We start from the raw sequence: 20724 nt of genomic DNA on the forward strand, positions 1-20724 counted from the left end.
CATAAACATGGGAATAATTGCGGAAAGGCTTATGGAAGTAGTCAGTCTCCCTGTTGCACTCTATGTCCATACGAGAGGGAAAGAAAACATGAGTTAATTGCATTTTTTACAGACCGTCTCAAGTGGAAGCAGCTTAATGAGTTTAGGCAGCTCGCCTCATTGAGAATCGCAACTGTTCCTAATTGTGATCTCAAATATGCTCATAATCCCCTGATTTGACAGCGGCAGCGGTTTCTGGGGAGGCATTAAGGTGAAAGACGGAGAACAAGGGACACAAAGACAATTAGCGGAGAGCAAAACATGTGAACAAGTGCTGCGGCTTAAGACATTTAGGTTACATCTGAATCAAAAATAAACAGTTATGAATTATGTTAATGCTTTGTTTGAAGTCTGTTGTGCAGTTTAAGTTCACGTTGAGTTTTATCTCTTGTATTATTTTAGTGTGCATGAGTGGAAAGAACTTTTCAAACAGTGTGAAGATTTCTTTAAGTTCTGTTTCAAATGTCCTCTTCTTGTTCTCCGTGGCACCGGTCCGGTTTGTCAGGATCAGCAGCACGTCAACGTGCCGATGAACCTGCTGTCATGTGATGGAATATGTCATTTGATGAGACACCAGTTATGCTGTTTGTCAGGTTTTTTCAGAAGGTTTTGATGAGTACAGCCGTTACAGAGAATCATTTTGTAGACTTGAGCTTGGAGCTTTAAAAAGGTGGCATGTGATCCAAGTGCAGTGGTCACATGATAGCAGGGGAGGGGGGGGGGGGGGGGCGACATCACCTACACCAGTTGTGGTGAAGACGACATCGAGGAAACGTCGAGAACACTTGACCAAAAAGGGTCAAATGCATCGAGCAGGAGGCAGCTGGAGATAAACCAAGGAGGTCGTCGTTATGATTCATACACGAAACAAAGCTGTGTTTGCCGACCATTTTCACACCGCTATCGCTCACCACCTAGCTTTATTCCAGATGGCGATATTGTTAAATATCTGCCGCTATTTGTGCCCACTTCACTTTAGTCGTTTGGTTGCTTTCCTCACTTCCGTTTCTCGTGCACGTCCAAAAAGTCCACCAACTGGTGTCAAAGGTGCAGGACACGCCTCTAAAACTAGGGCCAGATCGGCTCGCTGACGGTGGCCGACCCTTACGTTCAGTCGATGTGAGGTGTGGTGGGAAGATGATCCATGTGATGCTTGTTTCTTTGCTCTCACAGAGAAAGATTAAACACTTTAGATAACAACTTACAGACCAAACAACAGTTATAGGACTGCTGTGTCATAACTCCAGTTGTCTTCGGTTAGTGAACCAGTTGGTTTTCCCTCCATTCCTCATTGTTGAAACTCCCTGGTCCAGCAGAGACTTCACCTTGACTGTAAACTGTTATTCAGCCACTACAACAAATACCATCAGGATACAAACAGGACGTCCACCAGGCCTCCTGTGACTGATCCTCTGCAGGGCAGTAATGAACCGTTGTTTAGTCCGTCCTGTGTCTTGCTCTGAGTGTTGTGAATCACAATAATATTTCCCCTGATCGTACATTCTCCACCAGCCATGTTTCACCCCGTGTCCCCTCCAGAGGCAGTGTTGACATTTAAACTCTCGGGATACGGTCACTGAGGCGACGAGCGTGGATTGTTTCCATGAAAGAGCGGACAACCGCAGGACGCCAGTTAGACAGATGGTGGGGTTTACTTTCTGTGCTTCAGTGTCCAGTAATCAGGCCCAGCGTCTACACTTTAGGGTGCATCGGTGGAGCTTTGACTTCGGTGGTCACATGGCCGTTAGATGTCCTGAGCTGTCACATTCATAACGTGACACGAGTCAAAGCACCGGACAGCTTCAATATGTGTCCAGTGCACCCGGAGCAAATCACGTACGCTGTAGGCTCACAATACTGCACTCATGTGCCGAGCGAATATTTTCTAATGTGTTTATCAAAAACATGTCTGTCCTCTGTTTCCCCCCCATCGCTCCTCAGAATGAAGAACAAGCTGTGGTACTTTGAGTTTGGCACCACTGAGACCATATCAGCCACCTGCAAGAAACTTAACGAATGCATAGAAGTCGAGGTGAGTCACAGTCTGATCGAAGCTGAAGCATAATGGAAGAGTCGTGACAAAAAGTGATGAAGAGAAATGAAGAAAGAATATCTTTAAATACTCCAAAAAATATATATGATGCAAAAAGAAAGTAAAATATGAAACTTGTGTGCACTACATGTCAAAATGTTTTCTTTCTCGCTGACAGACTTTCAGATGCTGTTGTTCTTTTATGTGTTGCAGATATTTACAACAAAGTAGTTTTCTCATATTAACGACATGTTCTATTCTTAGCGCACCATCAGATTAATGCTCCATAAAGTTACTGATTGCCTCATTCTGTCACACAGCGCTCTATAATCTGTCATCATGGATGGTCGCTTAAAGCACAGCAAGAGACACGAGAAACACACCGTTTCAGAAACAATTGAAGTCAAATGCAAACAAGCTGTCTTCCGTTTAAAGAGTTCATGCCCAACACTATCCGTAATGCATGTTTAAAAACGTTTTATATTTATTGTTGGCTTTACTCTTTACTTCCCTTATAGTCATCAAATTCAATGAAAAGACCAACAATGAGTTTATCTCTTCCTGCCACTGTATGCTGCCACAAGCCCATTGGTTCCTACTAAAGTCTTAAATACATTTATACAGAACTCACAAATATTTTGGTTTATTTTAATAACAACTGACTACTGTCGATTTTACCAAAAGTTACTCAAACAGGAAGAAATAATGCATCTATTGGGAACTATTTCCAGTGGTGGATTAATACACATTTGGTGCTCTCGTAAACATGTGATTGGCTTAAAATAAACTACAGTGTCGCTCATTGATAGATTTTAGACAATAATGTAGTAAGAAGATATATCACAAAGAAAACACTTATGATATTCCATACACAGAATCAATCATAAGACTTAATCTAAGCATGTTTGTGTCATTTAGTTCTTTCATTAGTATTCTTTGTGTTTTTATTTTGTACTTCCTGTAAAGTTTTGTCTATTTATCCAACACTCAGCAGAGCAGTAATCACAAATAACCCTCTTTATTTTGTGTCATTTATAGATGTGTCTTAAAAGCATAGTCTTCTTCACTGTCGGCGGTTTTCTAAAAAGATAATTGAATTGTATTACAACTTGCATGTTGTGAGTAATACAGAAAGTATCACGTTATGTTTCTCTCTGTGCAGCTGACGATAAAACATCTCTTTCATGAGGACGATGCTGACGTGTTCACCACTCAGAGGGTTATGATTTCCACGTAGGGTGACATCATGTCTAATAAGAATCTGGGGGCAGCTGTGCAGTTGAGCTGGTCAGGTGACGTTCACAGGCAGGAAGCTTTTGGAGGGCACCTACTGAGAGGTGCTAAACCACAGACCAGAGACTGACAGAAGGATGTTGTCTTGACGGCTTTTACTGTGAAGCAGCTGCAGTCTTGTATCACTATGACCTTAACAAGGGTAGAATGGACTTTGCACATCTGACAGTGTAGTAAAGCTCCCGTCTGTTAGATGAGTACCAGGAATTGTCCCGAAGCGATTACAACACAGTCTGTTTGGCGGCTGCCAGCTGCAGCGCTCTCACTCTGTACTTGAACTATTCCAGAAAGTGTCGTCTGCATTAGTCTCAGACACAAACACGAGGGAAAATAAGGATTCAGGTTGAAACATCCTTAAGATGCTCTTTAATGTAAGACGTTTCTTTCTAGGAATAACAAACAGAAAGTTGTTTTAGACGCCAAGTGCAAAAGTGAAAATACATGCGTTTTGAAAGCAGAGTGTATAAACATGTAAACTACGTGCATGTCAGAGCTTTCCAGCACTGTCCAGCACCAGGCTGGGACGTGTTGCATCGTATTTCCACACACATATTATGAGATGGTAAAGTGTAGCATTCTAGAGGCTGCTTTGACTCAACCATGCATGCTGAGTCACAGCAATGTGTTGTTGACATGTTTGAAGTATTTGATGAATCTAGATGAGGCTATGAGGCACAGTATACTTCAGAGTTAGGCCAAGAGCGCATACACACATTATTTTTCACTTATTGAAACGGCCTTGGGGAGGTCTCTCTGAGTGCCCTTCTTGTTGCTGTCTGCTTTTTTTTTCTGCTTCACACAACCGCACACTTGGCTTCTGTCCTGGTAATGCGTCAGGAAAAAATAAATCTTGCAGTCTTAAACAAATCACTGGGGCCCAAAGTGAGCACAAGCATGGATATCTATCTTACTCTGTGATACAGCAGCTCCTACACTGCAGCTTGGATGTTAGCATTAGCTTCGTGTCACTCAACACATTTAAATTCACAAAGCTATGTTACTCGAAGAAATCCGGGTAAACAGGAAATGATTTCTGTGCGCTGTAGTAACCTGGTGGCTGTAAATCTGTATGTAGCAGGTCAGTAATCAGACCCCTGCCACACACACTTACTTATGTTCCTGTTAAAGTAGTTCAATCACAACTCAAAGACAACTCAAGTGAACAAAGAAGCTGCTGAAGCTTCGTTTGACCCTGTCCACTAGATCGGTTTATAAGAATAGAGCCGTATAAAGGCAGCCAATCAGAGACCCCCTAGGGAGCTTAAGGTGGGGACTAGTGGAGGGGCTAAGCTGCGAGGCAGAGAGACTAAACGGGTAATGTGATTACATACATTATAGCTAAAATGGTAAGTGCATGCTAGGAAAGCCTGTAAACAAATCCCAGTAAAACCATTGGAGAATGACTGAGTTAGCTTGAAAGTGTGCTGCTGTGTCATCTTCAGACAGAACATATCAATCCTGCATTAATTACCTTTACAATTGGATTCAGGTAAACTAAAACAAGGTGGTTTACCAAAAATGTAAAGAAAAACTTTCAGCCCAAGTTCTATGTATTCCTAGTTATTGTGTCTTTCCAAGCGTAGGAGATATCTGGTAGAGAAATGTCGGCCTACAAGGCTAAGCTCGTGGCATTGGACGTTGAAATACACTGAAAAGATTGACAGTGTAAAGGAATGAATTTCTACCAAAATACATTTCCCAGTAATATATTTGTGCACAGATGGAAGCAATGGTGGATCATATGGCTGTTACCATAATTATTACATGTTAGCTCCAGACACTGTTTCAAATCCTAGAAAAGATCATCTTCTCCAGCCCCCTCCTCTCCACCCATCTCTCCTCCAGGACGATTTCTTCCAGGAAGTTAGCAATGACCAAAATTCTTTCATCCACCCTTCCCTCAACCTCTTCACCTTCTCCCCCCACCCTGTCTCCTCCCCTCTCCACCTGTGAGGTCCTTGACCTTGTAACATCCAGCCGCCCCATCAGCTACCCCCTTGACCTTATCCCCTCCACTCTTCTCCAGTCTGTCACTTCTAACCTCCCGCCCTTCCTAACCCGCCTTATCAACATATCTCTAGTCTCAGGACTCAAATCTCCACCCTTAAAAGTGTGGGCATCTCAGGCTCTGCACTCTCTGTCTCTCATTTCGGGTGACAGAGAAAGGATCTTGTCTGATATCAGGAGTTCCACAAGGCTCCATCCTGGGCCCGCTACAAAACGACACTTTGTGCTGTAATATACTGGCATGGCTTTTCTGAGCACTACTATGCTGATGACACCCACCTATTCTTGTAATTCCCCCCATCTAACATCAGGTGGAGGCACACATCTCTGCTTGTCTGGTTGACTTCTCAGAGTGGCTGTCAAGGCACCACCTAAAGCTCAACCTTGACAAGACTGAGCTTGTGTTCCTCCGGGGAAAAGGGTCCCATCACCGCGACCTCTCCATCACCATTAGGACCAATCACCATTTTAGATCTTTTAAATATTTGTTTAAAAGAGATACACTCACTTTTTTGGATGATATCTAACTCTTGCTCCTACGTGGTTTGAATACACTTATAAGTCGATCAAATGAATGTAATGTGATATGAAGAGAGTCTGTCGTCCTACAGCTTCAGCGCACATACATGGGCTTCATTATCTGTATCTTTTTAGCCGTTCCTGTGTAATATTTTCTCTTTGTCCTTCTTCTTTCTGTCACCTCAGTGCGATGGTATCATCTTGGACCTCAGCAACACCTCGTTAGAGGGCATCGCTGTGCTCAACATTCCCAGCATGCACGGCGGCTCAAACCTGTGGGGTGAGTCGAAGAAGAGGAGGAACTACAACCGCATGAGCAAGAAGGTTCCTGACAGGATGCCAGCCAGCACCGTCACAGACGCTAAAGAGCTCAAATTTTGCATGCAAGGTGAGTCAAAGCAGATAAACGAGGATGCTGTCTGTGCCTCAGAGAGAAGGCAACATAATGTGACTATGATATACGGACCTTTTCTTCACACATGCCCGACAGAGTGACTGATTGAACCCATTATATTCATAATAATACAGTATGTATTTTTAGACATTAATAGGATCAGGCGGTGCACCAACACTATAACTCTGAGGAAAACCCTCCACTGTATTTTCAGTAATGGGATTTTAAATCGAGGTTACAACCAAAGAGTTAATGGAAACAAACGGGCGGAGCAAAGCCTGTAATCAGCCGCTCCAGGGTGTCTGACGCTTCACTGGCTGCAGGATGTGTGGCAGCAGCTTGTTTGTGGTTCATACTGAAATACTGTGATTTAAATTATGACTTTCTATTTACTATTCTCTACAGCAATAATTGATTTTAAATTGGTTTTGGACTTAATGATAATCAATGTTTTCACCCACAGAGAGCATTTCCATTTGTAGCTTTCCAATAATGTTCATCTGATTATTTATACCTTAATCAGACAATGTTTCTATGCTACTGATTGTAATTTTTGTAAACAACAAGGTCACTTTATAGAAGTTTTACACACTGCTATCCCTCTGCCACACTCTCACAGCTGGGCCTTTGATTCTTCCAGCTTTAGTTTGAAGTCCCTGTATTTGGCTCTCAATACAGGACACATCTTTCAAATTACAGATGTGAATTCAGAATACACCTTCTTTTCCTTGGAGCGCCACATCTGCTTCTTAAGAAAGTTCAGTCTTTACGATTGTGGCGCTGACAGCAGTGTGTGACACCAGGAGATGAACACTTTGTGTGCTCACTAACTGAGTGTTGGGTTTATCGGCTGCTGCTGTACACATAAAGGTCGGTTTACTCAACACTGAGTGCTACTCAGCCTTAGAAAACATTTGTGCAATGTCCTCTGTGGCTCTGGAGCTTTGTCAGGTCTGAGAAAACACACCAGGAGATATCTCACATCTGCGTGACACCTCACATCTGTGTGACACAGGTGTGCAGAGTTTGACAGACATTTACTCGAAGGTGTGACGGAAAGATGGTTGTATTTTGGGAAATCTAAATCTAATGTTTTTGTCAGGATATATTGACCTTTGAGCCCCAACTTTATTGAAGTCAATGCAAAATGGCAGGTGAACCCCTTAAATGTATTATAACTTTATATAAAGTTTCTGTTTCCTTTTAGTTTTATTTGAATGGATAACTCTTGTGTCATTTCTTTGTGAGGTTGTGTTTTTCATCAAAATGCCTCTTAGTTTAGTGTATGTGCTCGTGATTTACAAGGTTCTTATTCAGACCTTTCTCACATCACCATTTCATCTTGTCCTTCTTCTCCATTTTCTTCTTCTTCTTCTCCTTCTTCTTCTCCTTCTTCTCCTTCTTCTCCTTCTTCTCCTTCTTCTTCTTCTTCTTCTTCTCCTTCTTCTCCTTCTTCTTCTCCTTCTTCTTCTTCTTCTCCTTCTTCTTTTTCTTCTTCTCCTTCTTCTTCTTCTTCTTCTTCTTCTTCTCCTTCTCCTTCTTCTTCTCCTTCTTCTTCTCCTTCTTCTTCTCCTTCTTCTTCTTTTCTCTTTCTTTTTCTTCTCCATTTTCTTCTTCTTCTCGAGCGGAGGCGGAGGGGAATGAGAAGGCGGGGGCGCGGTGAGGTGCGTTGGAGGATATGGAGGCTTAGGTGGTCGTTTGCTACGTAGATTAGGAGTGGGGCGTCGGGAAGTAGGAGCTTCGGCGGATGGAGGTAGTCGGGGCGCGGATTTGGGGCTGCGCTTATGGTTCTTAGGAGGTGCGTCTTCTTCCTTCTTCTCTCTCCTTTCCTTCTTCTTCTCCTTCTTCTTCTTCCTTCTCCTTCTTCTCTCCTTCTCCTCTTCTTCTTCTTCTTCTCCTTCTCCTTCTCCTTCTTCTCCTTCTTCTTCTTCTTCTTCTTCTTCTTCTTCTCTTCTTCTCCTTCTTCTTCTCCTTCTCCTTCTTCTCCTTCTTCTTCTCCTTCTTCTCCTTCATCAAACATTTTTTAAATCATGGGGAAAGTGGTAGAGATGTAAAAGCTGGTTATTTGTGAGATGGTTTATAATATTCAGCTGAAGGCTGAGCTGCCTCCAGCTGCTGCTTCACTTCGCATTTGATGTCCACAAACAATTAGAGGATAACACACTTCATGCTTTCGCCAACGTTTGTTCTCGAATCATCACTTCTGTCTCTTTCACTTCACTTTGTCTCTGCATCTCTGCTGACTGAACTAAACCTTGTTTCTATGGAGATCTCAGGGCTATACTGAATTAAAGACCGGATGAGAGGAAGAGCCAAAGACAGGAGAACAGGGAAGACATAGTGAAGGGAACTGTAGCGTAAGGAGTGACTCATAACAGTCGCTCGATGGACTCTACCTCTGCCTGATGTCTTTGCAGTTAGACAGCATTTCATGTATAATTGGGGAAACATATTATAGTTTTGTGCTAAATTGCTGGACAGCATGTTTAAAGGGATCGTTTGGATGTTTTGAAGTGTGGTTGTATGAGGTATCCATCGTCGCTGTATAACCTGCAGTAGATGGCGGTCGGCACGCCTCCAGTTTGGAGAAACAGACAGGAGAACCGGCACACACCAAAGTCACACAAGCAAAGATCGAGGCACAGGAAGACCAGCAACTTCACACATTTCCCATCACCATGTGGTCACCTGTGAGGCTGCTGCCCTTGTCCTCTCTCAGTTCAGTCCAAACGGGGTATTTATAGCCACAGAACAGATGAGACGTCTACGCACTCCACTGTGCACACGAGCAGACTGTTTGGATCAGTGTGCATGTGAAAGCTTTGCAGCCATCGACTCCATGTTGTGAATCTTCAGCCTGGTCTTAAGTCTTGACCTAAATCCCAGAATTAATCCCAAAGTAGCCTCTTAAAGAAGTGATAACCAACAAACTGTCCTCAAGTGTACGGGATTTTCCTCATCTCATTACACGGAATGACCAGGACAAAAGGTAAATCCCTTTACGTTGTAATACAATCTAACAGCCCTGAGCTCTCAGGTACTCTATTACCTGGACTATTTAACTGTTGGAAGGAGTTGATTCAACTTTAAAGCGTAACGTTACCTTTTCACCTTCTTTTCCACACTTCCTATTCATTGTCTATGTAAGCAGCCGTGCAATGCATTCTGGTAGCGGTTTAATTCAAGGTTCGAGTAGAGGTCTGGAGGTCTAGAGGTCTAGAGGTCTGGAGGTCTAGAGTTCTGGAGGTCTGGATGTCTGGAGGTCTGGAGGTCTGGAGTTCTAGAGGTCTGGATGTCTAGAGGTCTGGAGGTCTAGAGGTCTGGATGTCTGGAGGTCTAGAGGTCTGGATGTCTAGAGGTCTGGATGTCTAGAAGTCTGGAGGTCTGGAGGTCTAGAGGTCTAGAGGTCTAGAGGTCTAGAGGTCTGGAGGTCTGGGTTTTTCTTATGTTCCCTTTTAAATCTGTTAGCTACGAGTGAAAGCGTTCAGCTGCATAGTGGCTCGCCCATCCAGAGTTGTGACCCCAGACGTGTCCAAAAACGTGAATTAATTAGTGGATCATGTTTTTAAAGTTGGTTAATCATTTAAGTCTATCAAGGAAAATTCAGATCCTTTCCCACTTAAGTCTTTTCTCTTTTTTTAAACATCATTGTATATTTAATGATTTTTGTGGACTGCAAAACAAGCATTCTGTCGGGTTTTCTTTCTAGACAAACAATTAATTGGTATTTAAAGCTTCCTAATTGATTGTGCAGGAGCCAAATATATATGAACAATACAACTACACCACTAACTATAACCCCACAAACTGAGTGCAGTCACACAGCGGCCAGAATAATTACAAATGTGTATTCACAACGTTTCATGTTTAGTGGACCACATTGTACATGTACAGGGGTTTGAATGTTATCATGACCACATATCAGTTGGAAGAAATACCCTGATAATTATTGCATTATTACTTTTCCCCCAAATCTGTGAAGCCAGTTGCACTTTACACACACACACACACACACACGCACACGCACACGCACACACACACACACACACTCTCATGCATTGTTATGTAACTGTACAGTATAAAGTTTGGGCCTTTAGTTTCAGTGCAACACGATATATTTCTGTGAGTTCATTGCCATCGTGCATGTTTTAACGTGTATGATGGGATCTTCGTCCCTCAGGATTTAACCTTCATCAAATGAGCTTCTCCTGTTATTTGGAAACGGCACTGAGAGACGAGCGCTGTAGTTTCAGAGGTATGTGCCTCAGTTACTGCGCTGCACTGTGTGTACAGTAGCGTGCCTCTATCAGTGTGTAGCGAGCCTGCATGTTTATCATACAACTAATTGTTTATGGCAGTTGCTTTCTCTGGCGCAATAAACTAAAGCTTTTAAATCCAGTTGCCGCAGTTAATGCAATCAGCCAGGGTTACCCAGAGTGACTGAGAGACGCCTCAGGCACTTCTGACCTCAGTGATGAAACTTCAGCCCTCTGAGTCACTGTGGATCTGCTCTGGTTTGTGTTCTGCATGGACACACAGAGACGGCCTGTAGTAACGTGTAAGTGTAATGGTCACTTGCATCATCGATGTTTAAACATTGCATCTATTACCTGACTTCAACTGAAGCGGGACGGCCGCAAAGGTCTCAGGTGTTCAATCTCAGGTTAGATCCACATTTACAGACAGAGCTGACGCTGTAACATCAAACCTAATGAAATCAGGACAGTAAGGGGATTACACTAGAATATTCCCTACACTTGCACAGATGGACATGAGCTCATAGCTGCTGTAAATCTGGTACAATGAATCTTTTCTCCTTTTTAAGATTACATTTTCTACATGGTCCCCGACACGAACACGTTAAATAAACTAAACCTACGCTCGTATTCTGCGTGTAGAGACGGAACGCGTAATAAACCAAGTTAAAGATACGTTTGACTAACAGTGTTATTAGGATTCTTTTCTTCAAACTACAGAGACAGATACAACATTGATATGACGATCACTTTGTTATGAGTTCTGTTGGAAACAATAATCTTGTAGTGAAACATGTGAGCGGCCTGGTTCAGAAGTTATCCTACAAGTGTGTGTGTGTGTGTGTGTGTGTGTGTGTGTGTGTGTGTGTGTGTGTGTGTGTGTGTGTGTGTGTGTGTGTGTGTGTGTGTGTGTGTGTGTGTGTGTGTGTGTGTGTGTGCCGCTGCAGACCTCTGAGAACACAGAATAGGATCAAAGTAAGCAACTTTATTTAACTTCAGCTTCTGTGTTTTCATTAGGAAACAGCTGATTGACTGTCAGGTGAAGAGAAAACACCTGAACTCTTAACTTCTATAAGTTTTTAACAAGCATTTGTACTCAGAAACACTCGTCAGCCTCCTGCTCAGGAAATGTGTAGTGTAGTGAAGCGGGGTCAAAAGTGAAGCGGGGTCAAAAGTCCATTCTTGTCAGCTGAAGATAGATAACCGTCAGAGCAGCAGCGACAGGAACAGGATTCACGTACGAAGGCCCCTCGATGTCGGCCCATCCCATCACGCTGCTCCTCCTCAACTTTAATCTCCGCACCATCCCCCCCCCCCCCCCCTGTTTATTTCCTCCCTGCTCCTGCATCAGATTTCCTCAATTTCCTGCTGTGGTTTGAGCTGAAAGGATGCACAGAAATAAAGAGGATGTCGCCCGCAGTCGTCCAGGGATTGAAACGTTGGGAGTTGTTGGTTCAGTACGCCGGGCAGCGCTCGCTAACGTGTAGTGAAGGAATCTGAAGTACTGTATTTACATTAGTTACTCATCCCAGCAACGCTGAGGGGCTTCAATACTGTGTGACGAAGAAGGTTCGACTGTCACTCACACTACAACGCCCCTCTTAGTTGAAGCCACCCCCCCCCACACACACACACACACACACACACACACACACACACACACGCCCCAAAGTCTGAAGTAAAAAAAAGATCTGAAACCAAAGAAATAAGATTTTAAACTTTTAAAAAATACTGAAATCTGCAAATGAAAATAACAAACTCAAATATCATTATAATATATATATATATATATATATATATATATATATATATATATATATATATATATATATATATTCAACCTGAAAAAACACATTTCATACATTTGTTTTTAGTTTGAGTATTTTATTGTATTTTTTAAAGTTTAGAATCAAAACTTGAACATTAACGTTACATAACAAACATATTATTCTGACCCTAACACAGGATCTCTGACAAACCAACGTTTACCTCGTTTTATAAAAGGTGCGTCTGAAGCTGGCAGATGACTTATTCTGTCATTTAGGTTTGAAGGCGTGTTTGTTAAACCACAAGATGTTTTCATTTCTAAAAGAGTAGATGTGTGTGTGTGTGTGTGTGTGTGTGTGTGTGTGTGTGTAGCAGCTTCAGCGTTGTTGGGAAGCTGCTAACTGAGTAATTAGGACATAATTAAGTAGTTTGGTGCGCGTTTTAAAAAAGTTTTTTCTGACCAGGTTCTTGTTGCGTCTCCCCTCCATGACTCATTTGTTTTCTTTCCCTGCTTTCCCCCCCCCCCCTCACAACCCCCTATCCCCCCCACCCACCCCCACCCCTGCCCTCCTCTTGCTCCTCCGTCCCCTCCACCAGTCAAGCGGTGACACACCATGGAGGCTATATTAGGCCGATCGCATCCAGAGACTGCATATTGTTTTCTTCTCACACAACAGACTATAATTACTTTGGTGTGTGTGTGTGTGTGTGTGTGTGTGTGTGTGTGTGTGTGTGTGTGTGTGTGTGTGTGTGTGTGTGTGTGTGTGTGTGTGTGTGTGTGTGTGTGTGTGTGTGTGTGTGTGTGTGTGTCTACAAATAGACAGTTCCTGTGTGTATCCCGCTCTGCGTGGATGGTGGGAGAGTGGACGACCTTCCAATGATACATTTGCTCCACGTTAATGAATGACCGTCTGTAACGAGGCCGATCACTTTAAAACTGAGTTTTATAATCGGTTCTTTCCCATCGTGGCTTTTTTCTCCCTTTTTGGAAAATTCTCATGAAGATTTAGTTTCTGGACAAAACAAAAATGTCACCATCTGGGTGCTTACAGACCATGCAAGGCTTCAGTGTGTGTGTGTGTGTGTGTGTGTGTGTGTGTGTTACTGTATCATAGTAACATAGTGTTCTTTGTCAAATGGCCAAGTGCTCTCCCCCGTACCTTTACCTCGGTTGGTGCTGGCGAGGCGAGCTGCAGTTCCTCTTGACCATCTGCCATGACTCTGACCACCCTGAGACAATAACAGGCGGGTCGGGGGAGGGGGGGGGGCGTGTGGGCGGAAGAAGGAAACACAAATATGCCTGTTTATAATTATAGCCCAACACCTCAAGCTGATGCACAATGAAAGCTGCAGCTATCCCTCTGGGGGGATTTTTTAATTCGTATGTCAGTTTCTAATTGCAGGCTTGTTATAAATAACTCGTCACTAAATTCATCACGAGTCTGCAGATGTTCTACATTTTCATTTATGTCAACAAATCTCATGAAAAGACTCAAATCGGCGATTATTTCTGCCGACAGCGTCTGTGTGGCCGAAGAGAGGAAGATTATTCCTCTGAGCCACAGAGCTCCATTGTTGCTGAGTGACATGTTCCTTTATCACGACGATGTCGTTTATTTCTGATCCCACTCACGCCGTCATGGGGCCGTAAATACTCACGAGGCACCAGAAGTGTATTGATCCGCTATTGAAACTCGTCCCCAACAAATGCACGACAGGAGCTTCAGACTGCTGTTTATAGGAAATGATCTTTGCTTGAATATAAAACCTTTATTACAAGATGAACCAGTAACCAGAGGTGTTCTGCTTGAAGAAACGTGCTAGCTTAGCAACATTAAGGCGATGCTATCAGTACTCTTTACATTTAAGGAGCAACTTCAACGTCTGCTCCTCTTTTCAAACGTCATTCCCAGATACGATATTCGGCTCAGGACAGTCTGAATATCTTTGTAACGCCAACGTGTATTTAAAAATGTATTGTTTACAGTTTTCTGTTGCTAAAAGGAAGAAGGTCTTTGGGGAAATATCCAAAATGCTTTGCTGCGTGTCTCATTACGAGTTCCCTGGTTACATCGTCACATTCATGCAAAACTAACGGGCAACATGAAACCAAAAGACAATCAAATGTAAATGTCCCCCCTTTGTTTTCTACACGGGGAAAGACATTTACTCAACTCAGTTGTGCTTTAAGAACAAATGTTCTGAGAGGGAAGTCAGAAAGTGCTGAGTGACGGAATAATGTGGCTTATTTGATCTTTTCATGGGTTTGTTGAACATAAATATAGAATGTACCCACTGTTCTCCTTTCATTTGCATTTTCATCTCCATCTTTCTACTTTCTACTTTAGCTTTTAATCATGAAGCTATATTTCATAAATCTTCTATTTGTCTAAAGAAATCAGAATATTGAAGCATCACTTGAAAGATTCTCCTGAATAAGACGATTAGAAACATTCTCACATGTCACTATATAAAGATTTATTTTAGAATAATGTGTTCAGATTTGCCTGCACAGCAGAGAAAACAGTGCAGCACAGCAGTGATGATTCTCGCTGCCCGCTGCTTGGCAAAGCGATGCCATCCCATCCCAGAATGCACCGGGGCTGCGTTATGCAAGAGGCTGTTCTATTCTATTCTTAGCTCCACCTCACTGAGAAGTAACTGTGCTGGTTGCCTGCGAGTCAAAAAGCGCAGAGATCTGATGAGGCGGGAATCATCAGTGAGGTGAGAAACCAGCACAGTGGGCTCCTCTGCCATCAGGCTCTCACACTGGGACACTGGCAGGACGGCATGCCCATATATGGTATTTGGAGGAAGTAGAGGTGTATAGGTGGGTGTGCGAAGGAGGGGATTTATATATCTAATTGTACAACAGGAAAAGGATATATGAATAGTATTGTTTTAAAATCCTAAAATAGGCCATGTTAGCACTCACTGGAGCGTTTCACCTCTTCAGAATAAGAGCGCGCTACACACACACACACACACACACACTCGCTGTTGTTCAGCTGCAGAAAATGTGTCTTTAAATCCTCCTTTTAATTCCCATCTGCCACTTGTAGTTATTGTGTCACTCGTCTTCTTGATCCCTTAGTCTCCAACCGTCCAGTATATTTCTTAATGGATGCCCAATCCTATTATAATTATTTCCTGGAAAGCTCTGCAGAGACGGAGGGATTCACATGGTGCAGATGTGTGTGTGCAGAAGATGAGGCCGGATAATTAACATATGATTAGGATCCATCTGATCATGGACTGAGGGGGTTTTTCTGGGAATTTGTTTGTTTTTTAAAGCTTGGGGGAGTAAAACTGCATTTTACAGGCTGCGAGCAGAATAAATGATTCGATATTCAGAAACAACGTTTACATTCATGCACCGCAACTGAAGACGCTTTTAAATAATCTTTATCCAATTTACAAAGATCTAAATACAACAGTAATCATCCTCTGGAAGAACGAAACAGCTGCATCATCACACTTTTATTAAAATGCACATTTTCATGTTTTTGCAGAGTTTAATTTCCTCACGAGCACGTTTGCGCGGGTGCACATTTGCGCTGGTGCACGTTTGCGCTGGTGCACGTTCTCCAAGCGCTTTCATTTTTAAGTTCAGCCTTTGAGTGATTTTAAAACGTTTTGCTCTTTACACCACTCTGACATTCTTTCTTTTGAATTATCATCTGAAATATTAAAGCGTGCCGGTGACTCAGCAGCAGCGACTAACTCCCATATAAACAATGATCCTCTTTGAAGCCAGGCACGAAATGGCAGCACTTTCTAAATGCCACACACGCAGGTCCACACCCGCGCCGTTACACACATCAAGCAACACAAAGTGCACCAGATGTTAGAACTCGTGTTTCCCAGATGTTGCAGCTTCATTTTGAACACAGTGAGAATAACTGACTGAAGAGAAAAGTTTTAAAGTTGTTCAAGAATAGTTTTATAAATGAAGTGTGGAAACAACATGTGTTACAGTTACAGTGCAGAAGATCATTAAAGGAATCAGATCTCCGTATTTATGTCACATGGGCGTTATCAGCCGAGGTAAACATTATATAAGGTGTTGAGTTGAGTTGTGTTGAGTTGTGTTGTGTTGTGTTGTGTTGAGTTGAGTTGAGTTGTGTTGAGTTGTGTTGTGTTGAGTTGTGTTGTGTTGAGTTGTGTTGTGTTGAGTTGTGTTGAGTTGTGTTGAGTTGAGTTGAGTTGTGTTGAGTTGTGTTGTGTTGTGTTGTGTTGTGTTGAGTTGAGTTGCGTTGCGTTGCGTTGAGTTGAGTTGTGTTGAGTTGTGTTGTGTTGCGTTGAGTTGAGTTGAGTTGTGTTGCGTTGCGTTGTGTTGTGTTGTGTTGAGTTGCGTTGAGTTGCGTTGAGTTGTGTTGTGTTGTGTTGAGTTGTGTTGTGTTGTGTTGTGTTGTATTGAGTTGAGTTGTGTTGTGTTGCGTTGAGTTGTGTTGTGTTGAGTTGTGTTGTGTTGTGTTGAGTTGTGTTGAGTTGTGTTGAGTTGTGTTGAGTTGAGTTGTGTTGTGTTGAGTTGAGTTGAGTTGTGTTGAGTTGTGTTGAGTTGTGTTGAGTTGTGTTGAGTTGAGTTGTGTTGTGTTTGAGTTGAGTTGAGTTGTGTTGTGTTGTGTTGTGTTGTGTTGAGTTGAGTTGAGTTGAGTTGCGTTGCGTTGCGTTGCGTTGCGTTGCGTTGCGTTGCGTTGTGTTGAGTTGTGTTGAGTTGAGTTGAGTTGAGTTGTGTTGAGTTGTGTTGAGTTGAGTTGAGTTGTGTTGAGTTGTGTTGTGTTGTGTTGTGTTGTGTTGTGTTGTGTTGCGTTGAGTTGTGTTGTGTTGCGTTGAGTTGTGTTGCGTTGTGTTGAGTTGCGTTGTGTTGAGTTGTATTGAGATGTGTTGGGTTCAGTTGCGTTGCGTTGAGTTGTGTTGAGTTGAGTTCTGTTTTGCGTTGAGTTGTGTTGTGTTGAGTTGAGTTGCGTTGTGTTTAGTTGCGTTGTCTTTAGTTGCGTTGCGTTGCGTTGCGTTGAGTTCTGTGTTGCGTTGTGTTGAGTTGTGTTGTTTTGTGTGCATATACTCTGGCACATGCCCAAGATGCCACCAAGATGTGTGTCAGAAGAAGTTGAGCAGTACGGAGGAACTTTTAATCAATCTAAATAAAGTAAACGGTCAAAAATCATCTAAGATCCAAAAACAAAAAGATAACTTCAGAAGCTGAACGTGGATGAATATCGTCCTCAAAGTGTTTTTAGGCTTAATTTTGATCAATAGTATTTCTTAACCACATAAATGTAATAATCCAATCATAATAATGGCTCTAAAACATATAATAATATACATTTGATGATTTAAAAATAATGTTTCCTTGCGTTGAAAAACAATCTGTAGACTGAGAACGAGATGTTTTCTTGCTAAGAGTGAAATTATAAGAAACGTCTGCGAGTCCCAGAAGTCACCAGCGACAAACATGAGAAGAAATCCTGCCTGCAGACATGTGATCGTGTATTTCTTCCTGCATGAGGCCCAATGTTTACATACCTTTTTTCTTAAATTCTCTCAAGCGTGAAAAGTCCTGACTCAGACGTGTCCCGCGCCCCGTGTTGCTTTTGCAGAACACATTTCTCTTCAGAGCAAACTGAAAATATGCAACAGTTTCCTGTTTGTTAGAAAACAAAGCCAGCACTGAGCGATGGTCTGACGACGATGTTGTTTACACTGTGCAGACAGACAGACCTGCAGCTCCAGTCACAACAGGGACGGTTTGACCGGTTCCCCCCGGGTGCGTCGCACAAACTCTTTCACTTCACTTTGCACTGAAACAGACCGCTCAAGCTTCTTTAGAAACTCTTCTTATTTCTGCATTTTCTGTGTGGCATTAACATCAGAAACATGTAATCATTGGAAAGTGGTCACAGCTTGGAGAGCTGCAGATGTAATGACCGGGAACTTTCAGCTTCTCTGTCTACCTCTGACATTTTAAGACGTCTTTGATTCAGAGAGGCAATCAGTGGAAACCCAGTGCTTTTTTGAGTGCATGAGAAATGACTGGAGTATGTTTGGGTGTTCAGCTGGCACCAGCCTGCCTGGGTCGAGTTAATCGACTGTCAGTGCGCCACTCTATCCTGCATGGTTAGCCATGGAGAACGAGAGGCCGAGGTTTGACTCAATTCAGGGTCTATTTGTGTAGCACCAGACCATATTGTCCTATAATCAGAATGTAATACAATACACTGTAATATTGTATGGGCAAGCACCTTCCAGACAGTTCTTAAAATAATTTACAATGTGATTAAGGATGTCAAAGAGATGCATATTGATATTTTATTTTGTATCATTTTAATTTATATATTTTCTTCTCTCTTTTAACCCTCCTGCACATGTATTTTATTTAGTATAATTTATATTTATATATTATTTATTTCTCTTTTATAAGTAGGTTTTTTAACCCTCCTGCACATGTTTTTATTTAGTATAATTTATATTATATATTTTTTCTCTTTTATAAGTAGGTTTTTTAACCCTCCTGCACATGTATTTTATTTAGTATAATTTATATTTATATATTATTTATTTCTCTTTTCTAAGTAGGTTTTTTAACCCTCCTGCACATGTTTTTATTTAGTATAATTTATATTTATATATTATTTATTTCTCTTTTCTAAGTAGGTTTTTTAACCCTCCTGCACATGTATTTTATTTCTATTTACTTTTTCTCTGTCTGACCTTTTGTTTTTTAACAGTGTGCAAATAAAGATTGATAAGAGTAACAAACATCTATAAATAAACACACTCATAAAGCCAATAAGAATAAAAGCATAAAGAAACCGTATGACTATCAAAATAAAAGTCTCCTCCTCATGTTCGGACCGCAGTTGCTCAGTGTCTGAGCTGCCACAAACACAGTAGTATGAGATTGGATTCTTCTGTAGCGCCTCACAAATTATCACACTGGGGTGTGAAGACGAAACATTTCTCAGATTTCTCTCTAATAATTCATTTGTAAAACCTGTGAAGTTGCTGCGGCGACACAAACACACACTCTACATCACATTAAGGTTGTGTGTTTTTATGAGCTGAAGTGAAATGTCAAATGACATCATCGCTGACATTTAAGATCACGTCTGTAAATATTGACTATTAGGCTTCACACTTCAAACACAGAGAGCACACAAAGGGGAATCTGTAGATCAGGAGGCGTCTGGTAAAAGGTTTGACTCATAATTACGATGAGATTGTTGAGACAGGCTCTGTGTGTTCGGTGGAGAAAGGACGTTAAGGTAAAAGTGTTTGCTAGTGGAAATGAGTGGTGAAACGGCAAGAACACTACTGTAATTTGTATATAACGCCGTCTGCGTAGGGAGGTGGTCAACGCCGACTTATTATGAGTGAAACCCGTCTGTGAAGAATGTGCTTTACAGGGAAACTAATGACCTTCTCTTGAACCCTGTATTTAGAGTTTGGTCAAGCAAAGCCCTGATAACTTAGATCTCTCTCTCCCTCTGTAAACCCCCTCCATGCAGACTTCAGTGACCAGCTGTTGGAGGTGGTTGGGCTGGAAGGGGCGATAGAGATGGGACAGATCTATACCGGACTGAAGAGTGCTGGACGCAGACTTGCTCAGTGTGCCAACGTCACCATCAGGTCAGAACCTCCCGTCTTCTTCCACCTTCTCCCACATTGAATCCATCCTCCTCACCCCCCTTCCCTTTCATCTGCCTCGTGTCACTCCCCCCCCCCTTTTATCTCCCTCCGGGTCAACCAAGTGGAAGCGAATCCATCTCCATTCTATACATGTACGATTAAATATGTATTCCTTTTGAGTGTTTTTGTGCATTTGAAGGCTAAAGATCCTGCAGCATCTAAACAACAACATGCCTGTGAATTATACATGCCACATGTGCGTGCTTTACTGAGGATGAGAAAGGATCTGTCTAACGTTTGGATTTGGTTCCAGCTCTCGTATCCCTCCCTCCTCGTGTGCTTTAGTGAAGAGCTCTCTGGTTTGAAGGTGTCTTATTTGTAGCAGATGTTGTGTGTAATTTATTTTAGGATCATAACATATCAGGTGTGGAATTATTCTGCAGAAGCTCCGGTTCAATAAGAGATCAAACTTTTCTATGAAGTCCATTACTAAAGCTGTTTCTCATATGAACTGAGAATCAGGTCGGGAGTTTCCCTTTCTGGGAATTCTCCCTTTGGTTTAGGCGAGGTGTGGCGCCTGGGTAGAACGTGCAGGACGCACGACATGATGCCGATTAGCCGTTTGCCGGAAATGTCTTTAGCTACTGAAGCAGTCGTTACTTGCGGCCCTGACGGGCGGGTTAACAGAAGTGAGGAGTCAGCAGTTAATGACGGTATGAGTCAGTCAATAAAACAGGTTTTTTTAAACTGAATCACCAAAACCACAGACGGTCCTTGAACACACCGTC

General features: G+C 42.3%; 1 protein-coding gene across 1 annotated transcript in view; it reads left to right on the plus strand.

Moving 5' to 3' along the window:
• The window catches only part of dgkg (diacylglycerol kinase, gamma), a 67702-nt gene that overhangs the window by 38543 nt on the left and 8435 nt on the right, over positions 1-20724 (plus strand). Inside the window, exons 7-9 of the mRNA XM_029459288.1 lie at positions 1981-2071; positions 6077-6278; positions 19816-19936. Of these exons, the coding sequence (XP_029315148.1) occupies positions 1981-2071; positions 6077-6278; positions 19816-19936 (414 nt within the window). The remainder of the gene's footprint in view (positions 1-1980; positions 2072-6076; positions 6279-19815; positions 19937-20724) is intronic.

Source organism: Cottoperca gobio, chromosome 21 (genome assembly GCF_900634415.1).
Source record: "Cottoperca gobio chromosome 21, fCotGob3.1, whole genome shotgun sequence".
Lineage (NCBI taxonomy): Eukaryota > Metazoa > Chordata > Actinopteri > Perciformes > Bovichtidae > Cottoperca > Cottoperca gobio.